The sequence below is a fragment of the Phragmites australis genome, chromosome 6 (genome assembly GCF_958298935.1).
Source record: "Phragmites australis chromosome 6, lpPhrAust1.1, whole genome shotgun sequence".
Classification (NCBI taxonomy): domain Eukaryota; kingdom Viridiplantae; phylum Streptophyta; class Magnoliopsida; order Poales; family Poaceae; genus Phragmites; species Phragmites australis.
In genome coordinates, this window is record NC_084926.1 from 40,571,398 (window position 1) to 40,583,525 (window position 12,128).

Consider the following 12,128-nt stretch of genomic DNA (forward strand, 5'->3'; position numbering starts at 1 on the left):
CCACGGATCCTGCAACGATCACTGCAAAGTTGGACCCGTAAATGTTCCTATAGCATAAAAAACAGAAACACTTACATTATCTTTCTTTCCTCTCCAACCTAATTATTAAATCATAAGATAGACGACGTAAATAAAATCTCACGAAAAATTATCTAAACAAAAACCTATAAATTTATTTCACTGAAAAACCCCAAGCAGAGGGAAAAACCGATCCGAACCGGGCGCCGCTTCCTTGAAGCTTTCAAATCCCCGCCTCGCCTCGCCTCAGCTCGGCTCCTTCCGAAAAAAAAAAAAAATTCGCACCTTCCCCCACTCGCGCGTGCGCTCGGATTCAAGCCCCCTCCCCCGCTTCCCTTCACCACCCGATCGCTCCCGGCCTCGCCCAGCTTCGCGCGCGGCCAGGGCTGGGAGTTGGGGCCTAGGGCTTGGAGGTTTGGATCCTGATGGCGACAGCGGGGACGGAGGGGAAGGGCAGCGATCGGCAGGGGGCGGCGGAGCGGCGGGTGCTGCGGTCGCGGTACCTCGCCGTGAAGAGCCTCATCAGCGGTAGGCGGCCTCCCTCTCCGCGCCCCGGCTCTCTCGGTTTTGGTTGGGTTGCGCGTGATTTGACATTTCAGAGGGTTGTGTGTTTTGGCTGTGTGTGCGCGCGCAGATGAGAGGGATGAGATGGCGAGGGCGGATTCGGACAAATTCGCGGCACTCATCACGCAGGTGGAGAGCTTGCACGAGCTCGGTAAGGATCGTTTCTCTCGCTTGCGAAACAGCTGCATTTTTATTCTCAGAAGCAATCGTTCTGATTCGTCGAACTTTGAAGATGCGTGAGGTGTTTATGCTTGGGATTGTCGTTTCAAACTTGAGGTTTTGGTATTAGAAAGGAGTTTTTATCATTTCAACGGTATTGGAATCAGTAAGGTGTTTTATCATTTGAATGTTGTGCTATATGATAGAACACAGTAGGGGTACACATAAGGTTCCCAGTAGAAGGGAGCTACTTTCTGTGAATTTATGCTTTATCAATCGACAGGTTCAGCTACAGCTATTTTGCAAGTTGTTCGCTTACATTCCTTGTTCTATAATGCCCACTGAATCTGACAACAATGGTAAAGTAACTCACATGAAACCGAACTCTAGTCAGCTTACAGATGGTTTCACTCTAAAGCTTCAGAAAGCATGTTCCCCAACCATGAATTGCTATTGATATTCACAGGGATATCATGAGCATATGCTAAATTTGTTTTTTTTTTTTTGGAGGTTCTGAACCCAGCTATTAGTTTGGTATATTGATAAATGTCCCACATCATTCCTATTCATATTTGAATCTACAAGTTGACATTTTACTGCGAACTCTTAAGTGAACATCAGGATACATCAGTAGCAGCAAACTATTAAGAAAAGTCTACAAACGTGTGTTTGTAGATTTCTAATGCTTCTCCTATGTGTGTACCATGAACATAAGTCTATTTTCACGGCAACTATCTTGAGGGATAACTATTTTCTATATAATGTGGCTCACATATGCATCATATATTCATATATGGACTGTGGAGTTTGCATCGGTTCTTCCATGCTGATTGGCACATATTGATGTATTTGCTCAACTTTCATTATTACTTAATCAGGGAGCAAATGGGTATATTTTGCTATGCTTTATTGGTTGACTATTGAAATATTATTGCAATATGAAAAACACGAAATGAGGGTGTACTTCCACATTGCAGTACAGAGACCTAGGGAGCAAATAGCTGATGCAGAAGCCCTACTGGACATTGCAAGCACTTTGGTAACATCCGTGAGGTCCCAGTCAAGTGAAGGAATCACTCCTTCTGATTTTGTAACAGCATTGCTGAAGAAATTTGGGCAGCAAGGGAACCTTGATACTGAGGCTGCCTCATTGCGCTGGGGTGATATTGGGCTTTCTGTCTCGCATGCCTTTAGGCCTGTGCCTGGATGCTGCACCATGTAACGAAGCTCCGTATTTATAAGTTCTCAACATTGCCTTTTTCTTTCTGCTTGGCAAACGACTTAAACCATGCATGCTTTAAATCTTGACAGGCTTGGACCCATGAATACAGAAGTAAAACAGCGGAAGGTTTCAGCTGTTAGTAGGAAACGGACTGCGAGGCCAACTGAAAATACTTGTCCTGAAGAGGTAGCCACAATTTTCTTTATTATAAATCATACAGTAGAGGTTAAATTAAACCATGATAGCCAATTGCATTTTGATCATGGTTTCTGTTAGGCCTTCCTTTTGCCTTCCATTTAAAGGAAGCATACTGTGGGATAGCTATTCTGCTGTGTAATTCTTAGTTTGTACATATTCAAAATCATAAAACGTTTTTCAGAATCATATGTAGTAGTACCATTCATATTCTCTCAAGTTTCCATCATATGCATTTGAATTTACTGATTGGCAAATGAACTTCTATTCTTTCCTGTAACTTCATTGTCATATATATAATCACTAGACTTGCTGACTGTTTCATTACTAACTTCCAACAATATAATGCTTTTTTAATATGCAGCTTGCTGGTTCTTCGGAGGAAGTAAAGACAGACACTGACAGGAACGTGTTAGTTATATTTGATGTCCTGAGGCGAAAGAAGAGTGCAAGGCTGGAAAACCTTGTTTTGAACAGGCTTTCATTCGCCCAAACAGTTGAGAATATTTTTGCACTGTCTTTCTTAGTGAAAGATGGTAGGGTGGAAATAAATGTAGAAGATAACGGGCACCATATAGTACGTAAGTAGTTTGTTCTTAATCCAATTCGTCCTTAAGTAATATGCTGAATATCCTGCTGCTAGTGTTCCTAACATAATATTATTGGCCTCAAACAGGCCCAAGAAATGCACCTGCTGCTAGTGCCATAGCCTCAGGAGAAGTCTCCTACAGCCATTTTGTTTTTAGATTCGATTTCAGAGACTGGAAGGTATACTTTCCAATCATTACATTTTTTATGTATTGGCAAACCTTTCTATATTTTACCTGGGTAATTAACATCATGTCTGAAGTTAGTCTGTGGAACATAATTGTAGGAAATTCAATTGAAAACAGAGCTTAACATATTGAATTACTCTCCGTTTTGAATACCACTAATTTAGCAATCTTGCTATTATAGTTGTAGCTATGTTACTAGGAAAACATCATGCTCATCTGTTCAGTATACCATATTTATCCATTTATCCATTTAAGCATGCTGCCTTTGCAATGCTCGGCATTGCTGTCCACGCCAACGTGCGCGCGCTATTCACGAAGGCCATGGTCTCTGTGGTTGGGGACGACAGATCTACCTTGTTCTGGTCCGATCGATGGCTGCTGGGGCGTTCAGTTATGGGCCTCGCTTCAGCTTTGCTTCCGTTTGTCTCCAAGAAAGCTATTGCTGGGTGCTCTGTATTTGAAGGCTTACAGGACCGCGCTTGGGTCCGGGACATCGGCGGTGGTCTGTCTGTCCCCACGTTGGTGGATTGCCTCTAGCTATGGGACGCGCTGAATGCTGTTGTGTTGACCACTGATAGGCCTGACCAACACATGTGGACGCCGACGGCCTCCGGGGTGTTCTCCACCCGTTCGGCGTACAGGAGGTTCTTCACAGGTGCAATCGGATTTGAGCCGTTCAGGCGGACTTGGAGGTCGTGGGCACCCCTACGAGCAAAATTCTTCATCTGGTTGGCGACGCTAGATAGGTGCTAGACGGCTGACCGACTCGCGCGCCGGGGACTTCAGCATCCGGAGAACTGCCCCTTATGTGATCAAGCAAGTGAAAACATCCAGCACCTCCTGTTGGATTGCGTTTTTGCTAAGGAGATTTGGTTCAAGGCTCTTCAAAGGGTCCGTTTACAGGCTTTGGCGCTGGGTGCCATGGACAGCAATTTCCAGTCTTGGTGGTGCAGAGCGCAGCATAGAGTGGCCAAGGAGGTTTGCAAAGGCCTAAACTCTTTGATTATCCTTGTGGTGTAGTACATCTGGAAACATTGCAATCGATGCGTCTTTGAGGGGGAGCGATCGTGCGTTGCTGGCCTGTTAAGCGCCATCTTCGAAAAAGCTTGGTTGTGGTGTTTGAGGGGTGCTAGAGGGTTGCGTCGGCTGTTAGATTGAGTATGTAGAACTGGGTCGTTCTTTGACGTCTGTGGCGCGATGTGACTCAAACTTTAACCCGGCCGTTAGCATGGTTTTGTATTTTCAACTTCACTTCTCTTAATATAATGACACGCAACTCTTCTGCGCGTTCGAGAAAAAAAAATGTACATGATCAAAATTCCTAGGTATTAGCTCTTGTCGCGTTTCATCTCTAGCCTACCCTAACTTGCTCGGGACAAAAATTCTTTGTTGTTGTATCAAAATTCCTAGGTATTCATGGGGTGGGAATTAGTAACTTTACTCTTATTTGCGTATATTAACTTCAACTAATCTTATCTTACCTCTACATTTTTCATCTATTTATAGCTTATGAAAGAAGCTATCACGGAGGGGGAAGAACTGTTGCCGCACAGGACCTCCCAGAGCGCTCCCTGCACTGAAGAGAATGATCAGCCAGAGCTGGAGACACATGTTCAGAGAACACCGATCAGAAAACTCTCTCGGAACCGAGGCTTGGTTTTGCAGGATCAGGTTGTCCAGGAAACACCCGAGGAAAACCAAACGTCCAAGCGCAGGCGTCTTTTCAGAGATCAGGAATGAACTTGCTAGTGGCATGTGCAGTGTAGGCACCTAGCAGCCTGCCTTGTTGTGTATGTAGAAATATTAACTAGTATTTTCTTAGGGTTTGTAGGGCAGTTTTGTCATAGCACGGCTTGTGTATGTAGAATATTCTTATATTTTCCTATTGTTTGGACTTCTTTTTTTGAGATCTGGCGACTTGAGTATGTTATTTCTAGAGTAAAATGCACGATCGGTTCTTAAATTTGTCCCGTGGTGTCATATGGTTTCCAAACTCTTAAATGCAAATCTGGGTCCTAAACATGTTAATTATGCCACTTGAGATCGAAATCTTCCTAATCAGAATGTGTCTGCATTTTCCCTCCTCCCTTGGGATGCTACATAGACATATACATGATGATTAGGGAGATTTGGATCTTGAATGGCACACTTAACAAGCTTATGGACACATCTATGTATTCTAAGAGTTTATAGATGTAGATGACACAAGACAAGTTTATAGATGTACATTTTACTCTTATTTCTACATCAGACGAGCTGGACGTGGCATATTGTTTATCCGTTCCAACTGATCAAAAGGATATTGTCAGACACTCTGGGTCGACAGAGATACTAGGCGAAGTAGCAGCACTATCACTTCCCAGTAGGCCTGGGCCTTCGGTATACTCGAAAATTCGGTCTGGGTATTTCGGGTTTTTTGAATTTCGGTCTTCTTAAATTAGTACTGAAATATGGTTCAAAAATTCGGTCACTGAAAATTTGGTACTGAAATTTCGGTTCAGGTACCCAAAATACCCTATCAGCGTAGCAACAGTTCCATGCATTAGGCAATCAGTAGACAGGGCTGATACAAGCAGTGCTGTTTCACTCCAAAATTTCTTACTCAAACAATGAGAAATTAAAAAATGAAAATGATGTCTGATGCTGTGATGCAACAGTCAAGGCGGCGTGCCATTTAAATTAGTCTCAACCCAGAGATCGTATCAAAAGTCAAGAGAGAGTACTTGTATTGATCACCAGAGATCGTATCAAATGTGTCTGACTATCCATAAGATTTGCCAGTTCAACAGCAGCAGTAGGTCAGCAGCATTAGAATCTTTATCAGGTACTCTTGGTTCTCAAACAGCAATGGGAATAGAGAGTAGCATGAAACTGCAAACACAATTTGTTTAAGTCTGTGTTTAAACAAAATATGTCCCAATTTTCACAGAGCTCAAGCACTACTACAATGCAAAGATGCTGCCATAATATGGAAATAAAGTAGATACTGAGATAGGCAATATGGCAAAACATTGTTTCATAGATAGAACAGGCACATCAAAACATTGTTTCAAGAAATGTTGCAAGTTTAGGTAAACATTTGAAGTGTGAGCAAGAATAAAACATACTTATTGACAACAAAAAGTAATGCCTGCAATCGTCCAAGCTATCCAAGGCAATTAGGGCAAGTGGGACAGTGAAGTGAAGTGATGCCTTCTCATGTACATGCCTAAGCAGACAGCAACATTTCAGCAGTTAAAACACATGATTTCAGCAGCATTTCAGCACTTAAAACACATTATTTCAACAGCATATTTCAACACACAAATACACTAGACAAGATTAAAGAACAGAATGACACCATAAGTGCATCACATTTTAGTCTCACAAAGTCACGTATCACAAGAACACAATAACAAAATGACAATCACATATCACACTTCAAGTTCAAGAAATCGAGGATGTAAGCTTGCTCGAGTCGCTTGCTTGTGACTCTGATTGTGATGTGGAAGTGGAACCATCAACCTTGCGCTTACCTTTCCTCTTGTCACCATATTCTTCAATCAACTTTGAAATGGAACCATTGCAAGGAAATTTTTTTTAATAAACTTAAACAATTGCATAGTACAGATCTTCATCCAAATCAATTGCATAGTACGGATCTTCATCCAAATACCTTGCAAACACCTTCTCATAAGTGATGGCAGCTTTCAACATAAGATATGTTGAGTTCCACCTAGTGCATATGTTTAGGTTCAAGAATACCTTGTTGTCCACCTTCTCTTCCTCAGCAAACTCCTTGAATTTGATCAACCGAGATGCTCCATTCTTGATGTATCTAATAGCACCACGGACACACTTCACCGAAGCATCCACTTCTTTAAGGCCATCTTGAACAATCAGATTGACAATGTGTGCAGCACATCTCATATGAAGAAACTTGCCTCCAAGTATGATAGTCTTTGCATTATTCAATTGCTTCTTCAGGTAAGCATTATTAATTGTGAGTGTCATAACCTTATCTAACCCCCATTCCACCAAGCATCTATGCAAGTTCTTCCCAATGTCATCTCCCTTATAGCCCTTTACCTGGAAGAAGCTAATGACCTTGTGAAACTATCAATCATTGTCAATAAAATGTGTCATCACTGTCATGTAACTATCTTGGTGTTGAGAAGTCCAACAATCAATGGTTAGGCAAAATCTTTCACAATTCTCTTGGAAAAATTGCTTCATCTTTGCTTTTTCTTGAAACTAAGAGCTTACAATGTCCCTGGTGCATGTCCTTCGAGATGGTGAATTGAAATGTGGGCAAGCTATAGACATAAACTTTTTAAATCCTGCCTTCTCACCAAATACAAAAGATAGTTCATCTTCTATGACCATTTCAGCAAAAGCCTGCCTAAGCGCCTCAGGATCAAACTTCCATATGCTAATACCTTGTCCATAAGTTGCTTGCAAAGTACCATGCTTCGGATACTTGTTGAACTTATGGGGGTTACACTTGCAAGTATTAAAGTGCATGCATATTGAGGATGTACCATTGATGGTTGTATCAGCAGCTATTTGGTGTTGGCAATACTTGCACTTTCCCTTATTCACTACACCATTGTCATCCTTTATCTTGATGAAATGTTCCCACATTTCTGATCGGGAAGCCATCAGTTTCCTTGCATTTTTCTCATTGCCACCTTCACCCTCCTTCTCTTCTCCTTCAGTAATTTGAACCATCTCATTCTCACTGTTCTTTTCTGCACCATCCTCAATCCCACCATCTCCCACTCCAATACCAACATCAGGTTCAGAGGACATCTACAAAATAAAATGAGCTAGAACATCAATTTTACAATTGTGCAAAACTCAATGAAAAGAAAAGAAAAGGCTCAGTCTAGCCTTCTCTAAATTATTTATAAAATTGACAACAAAAATAAGGAGTAAATACAATATTTTGCTATACTGCTAGAACTCTAGAAGAGGAGGTGATGAAAATAAGGTATACATTGCAAGATTCGAGGGAAGCCATCGTTGACGGGTCGTGTGGACGGGAGCGCGTCGTCGGGTGGATGGGATGCAGCGCGTCACTATGCAGGAGTGGGCAGGCGACGCTTAGGGTTCCAGTGCGGGAGTGGCAGCGTGCGGCTGTGTAGGTGCGGCCGCCAATGCAACTGTACAAGTGCAACTGGTATTTCGGTCTTTCGGGTACCAAGGAACCTGATCGAAGCAGCATAAAAAATTTCAATCATCTGATCTTATATCCGAAATACTACCCAAAATTTTGATCATCGAGTATTTCGGTCTCAATCTCAGGTATTCTGGGTTCGGTTTTCGGTCTCGGTTTTTTTGCCCAGCCCTACTTCGCAGGTTAAAAAGGAAAATCGCACCAGCCTACGGCCTAACAAAACAGAGCACAACATAACACACAAGAATAATTCTGGCAGAAAAGTCAATAACGTAGGCATACACAAGTCAGGAAATCCATCATCACTTCATCAGTCATCGAGTTCAGCGCTACATGGACTAATCGCTATAGACTGTGGATCTCATGTAGCAGCAGGCTTGCGCAGCTCATTTTCACCATGGGCAAAGTGGCATCTGTCGCCAAAAGTGCATGATCCTTTCGTGAAGTTCTCGCACAGCTTGGTCTTGAAGTTGCTTCCTGTGCCTCCACCACGGTGAGATCCTCCAGATGGGTTCTCGACTGGTGGAGGGGCACCGCCACTGATGCTGACAATCAGCTCCCTGACCATAGTGCTTGCATTCTAGATCTGATCAAAGGTTCTCTCGAGCTCGATGTTTTTCAAGGTGGCGTCTAATTTTCATGATCCCGGATGGCCAGCTTGGCCCCAGTGAATCGGGATATCTGCTTTGTGTTAACTCCACCCCTCCCGATGATGGCACCAGCAAGTGATGCATCAACACTGATCTTGGCTGTGGCAGAAGCACCAAAGTTTGCTGGAGTTGCCATGCCTGGGCTGGGCATTGGAGGTGCAAAGTGACCAGTGGGTCTTGGTCCCATTGGGTGTGGCATTGAGCTGTCCAACATAGGCTTGCCGAGCTCCCTCTCACCATGTGCAAAGTGGCATTTGTCCCCCCATTTGCATCCCTCTGCAGTTTTATACTTGTTACACAAGCGAGTCTTCACAGTCGGTGTAGGTGGCCCATCAGGAACAGCAGGTCTCGCCAGCATTCTTCCCGGAGGAGGTGCAACTGATGGTCCACCCAGGTTGGTCATCTTTGCAACTGCCTGGTAGCCGCCAGGGAAGTAATGGAGGAAATGGCAGCCCTCGCCAAACGGACAACCAGAAGTACTGCATGATGAGAATATCATTCAGGTAAGTAACAGAAGCAGCATCAGAATTATATGACAACGGATGATAGAAGCTGAAGGAAACAAAACTAGATGATATTATTAAATGTACATTGCTTAACATAGGATGCAGAATGGACTAACATCAGAGTAATCTGAAGAAAATTTCTAAAATGACTTAACTGAATAGTAAAGTTTATATCTGCCACGTTATGAAAAAAAACATTGAGAGTTATCTACGTTTTAAATACTGAGCTTAAGAACGTCTTGTTGCTACCATATGTTATAGATCACAAGCATAAACTGTTACTGCAGCATGGTTAAACACTTAAAAGAACCATAAATACAGATAGAGAATATGTGTTGGCACAACTACTGATGTAGGTAATAAGCATAATTTGAAACCATAAGGTAGTAAAATTGTCCCTGCATATACCAAATGCTAGGATAATTAATGTAAGCTACAAAGGATATATGTGGCAGAATTTCAAGATGGGAGTTCAATTGCAGTTCCCAGTCATGTGCTCAAACTTCTTTTCTCAGTATGAGCAAACGAGGCTGCATCATGGCAGCAACTGATTGTTCATCTGAAAAGGAATTTCATGTCCTTATACTGTTGTTGCGTCTTTCAAAGGTTCATAGTGATTTGCACAACCATGTGCATTCCAATTAGTGATTTGCACAACCATGTGCATTCCAATTTTACTAAGCTGGGTTAGGAGAACTTGTAGCACAGTCTTTCTTAACTGTTTTGTTAGCAATAAGAAATTTCTTTCAATAAAAGCAAGTAAATTTTAATTGAAATAAAAACCTATGCAGAATACATGTTACCAGGTGGAGTTCATTTTAAGTTGGATTACAACATGAAAAATTTGGTGCATGGCTTCGATTTGCTTCCTACACCGGTTTGAAATGACTCCAATTCTGTTACATCAAATTAATTATGCGTGCCAAGTTAATATGTTGTTGCTTTACTAATCTTGGTACACATAAAAGAGCATTACTGCGCGCTTGTCTACATCAGCGTAGTGCATTATTTAAAGAACAAACCGAACTGTTGGCAAATTATTGAACGGTTAGCACTGCAAGTCATCAATAAATAGAATTCATAAACCACATAACCGAAACAGAAGCTGTGTCCTCAAGGATTTTTTTTTTTAATGGAGTCCTCGAGGAATTGATAAAAGATTAAAACGGAACCTCAACTCACGTAACGCAACAAGCTAACAATACGCGGCAGTATGCAAAATCGCCAGCCCACGAAAAGCTACGCGCCGAATTGGCGAAACTTCACGAGCTACGAGCTTATAATTATCACGAAAAAAGCATCTCTCATTTTTAGTAATCAAGAACCCCAGATCCCACCATATCAGCGCCCTAAACCCTAGCCCAACAGCGGTACAGCACCCAACTACCCCCAGAACGCAGAGCCCCTAGGATTCAAACGGGCAAATAGAGAAGCACCCCGCGAATTCCCCCGTGGATAGGAAGACGAATTATGTGCAGAGCGAGCGCGGGCTCTACCCGACTCACCTCGCGCGCGCTTCCCGCCTGCGGAGGCACCGTTAGCGCCGTCGGGCTTGCCCCTCTTGCGGCCGCCTTCCATGGCCGCTCTCGCGCGCGCCACCCCCCGCGACCAATGTTAGGGTTCGCGAGCCGCGGCGGCGAGGAGCGCGGGGTCGTGGCCTCGTGCTCGCGGGGAGTAGTTCCAGAACAACGAGGCTCGCGAGAGAGGGATGAGTGGTCGGCGGATAGCGAGGCCGAGTTGGGCTAGACGAACACTCTCATTTCCAAGCCCAAACGACGTGCAGGCCCACCTCGTTCTACCTCGAGATTCGTGCGAAGAGGGCAGCTAGATGATTGCGTTGCGTCCACCTCCTGCTCTTCTAGAATCGTAACTGCATGTGGAGGTAGCAGGGCGTGTTTGGTTGGGTTGTCGGTCTAGCTTACCCTCTCTCGTTTGGCAAAGTTAGATTTGTCAATATCGGAGAACAGTTTAAACTAAAAAAAGTAAATTTTGTAAAAGTAGGCATTGAGATAGTAAGCAAGACAATCAAACATCTGATATTTTGTCCAGCCAGAGGTAAGATAAGCGACGGTAAGGAATTCAAATACGCCCTAACTAGCCTTATCCAGCGGGAAGGATGTGGTTCCGTTTTGAAGTTTTGCTAATCACCCTTCTGCATTTCCTACAAGCCCGTGCAAAATCATGCCCTTTTTTCACTCTGCACCTTTGTTGTTAGTGGATGAATAGATGGCGATATACCAATTTCTCATTAAAAATAGATGATCGCATGCCAAAATAATATCCTAGTCAAATGGTTGATTTGTAAACGGTGCATTTTGGCAGCTTGGAATGTCACTGCTTTTCTCTTCTCTTTCTATGAAATTGTGATGCTGCCTCGCTTTCTTCGGTGGCAAAGGTGTAGTTTAGGTACCAAATTTGAATCATTGACTAATAGATTATTCGACCAGCTTTTTGTAAACAACTAGAGTCATATGTCACAACTGTCTACCCCATGAGAGAGCTAAACACTCTCATGTCCTTTTCTTCTTCGGAGAGGCAAAATGGAGGAGTCACATTATGTTTTGAATTTGTCTTGCAGTTGTCTACCACTTATTATTTCGCACTACATTTCTAACTAGGTGTCATTCTACTCCTTGAAGCTCCTCGTCCATTCATCTAGAAGCCCCATGTCCATAAATGGTATCATAATTCAAGTGAAGGTGCCAACCTATCGCATCTAAAAGATCAAAGTCATACTTGTGCTCCTTTTTCTCTTCAAGCGTTTTGGAATACACTTCATAGATAAATCCAGTTTGCTGTCCTAAAAATTTTCCTGCATCGTATCTAGAGGCCCAAATCCTAGGAGAACCCTTACAAAAACGACAAAACAAAAATAGGCTT

At 43.0% G+C, this 12,128-nt stretch overlaps 2 protein-coding genes and 1 pseudogene across 2 annotated transcripts; 1 reads left to right on the forward strand and 2 right to left on the reverse strand.

Annotated features, from left to right (window-relative positions):
- Positions 1–225: 225 nt before the first annotated feature.
- Positions 226–5,112, forward strand: LOC133922477 (non-structural maintenance of chromosomes element 4 homolog A-like). The gene is made up of 7 exons (XM_062367837.1): positions 226–546; positions 653–733; positions 1,719–1,959; positions 2,053–2,149; positions 2,523–2,739; positions 2,835–2,926; positions 4,441–5,112. Exons 1-7 carry the CDS (start codon positions 444–446, stop codon positions 4,672–4,674), a joined length of 1,065 nt encoding a protein of 354 aa, XP_062223821.1. The 5' UTR covers positions 226–443; the 3' UTR covers positions 4,675–5,112.
- Positions 5,113–6,522: 1,410 nt separating this feature from the next.
- On the reverse strand, positions 6,523–7,725 carry LOC133923232 (zinc finger BED domain-containing protein RICESLEEPER 2-like). Its single transcript, XM_062368651.1, has 2 exons — positions 7,180–7,725; positions 6,523–7,029 (listed from the first exon to the last, which is right to left on the reverse strand). The coding sequence occupies exons 1-2, from the start codon at positions 7,723–7,725 to the stop codon at positions 6,523–6,525; spliced, it is 1,053 nt and encodes a 350-aa protein (XP_062224635.1).
- Positions 7,726–8,326: 601 nt separating this feature from the next.
- LOC133922478 (zinc finger CCCH domain-containing protein 14-like) lies at positions 8,327–10,956 on the reverse strand (annotated as a pseudogene).
- Positions 10,957–12,128: the final 1,172 nt, after the last annotated feature.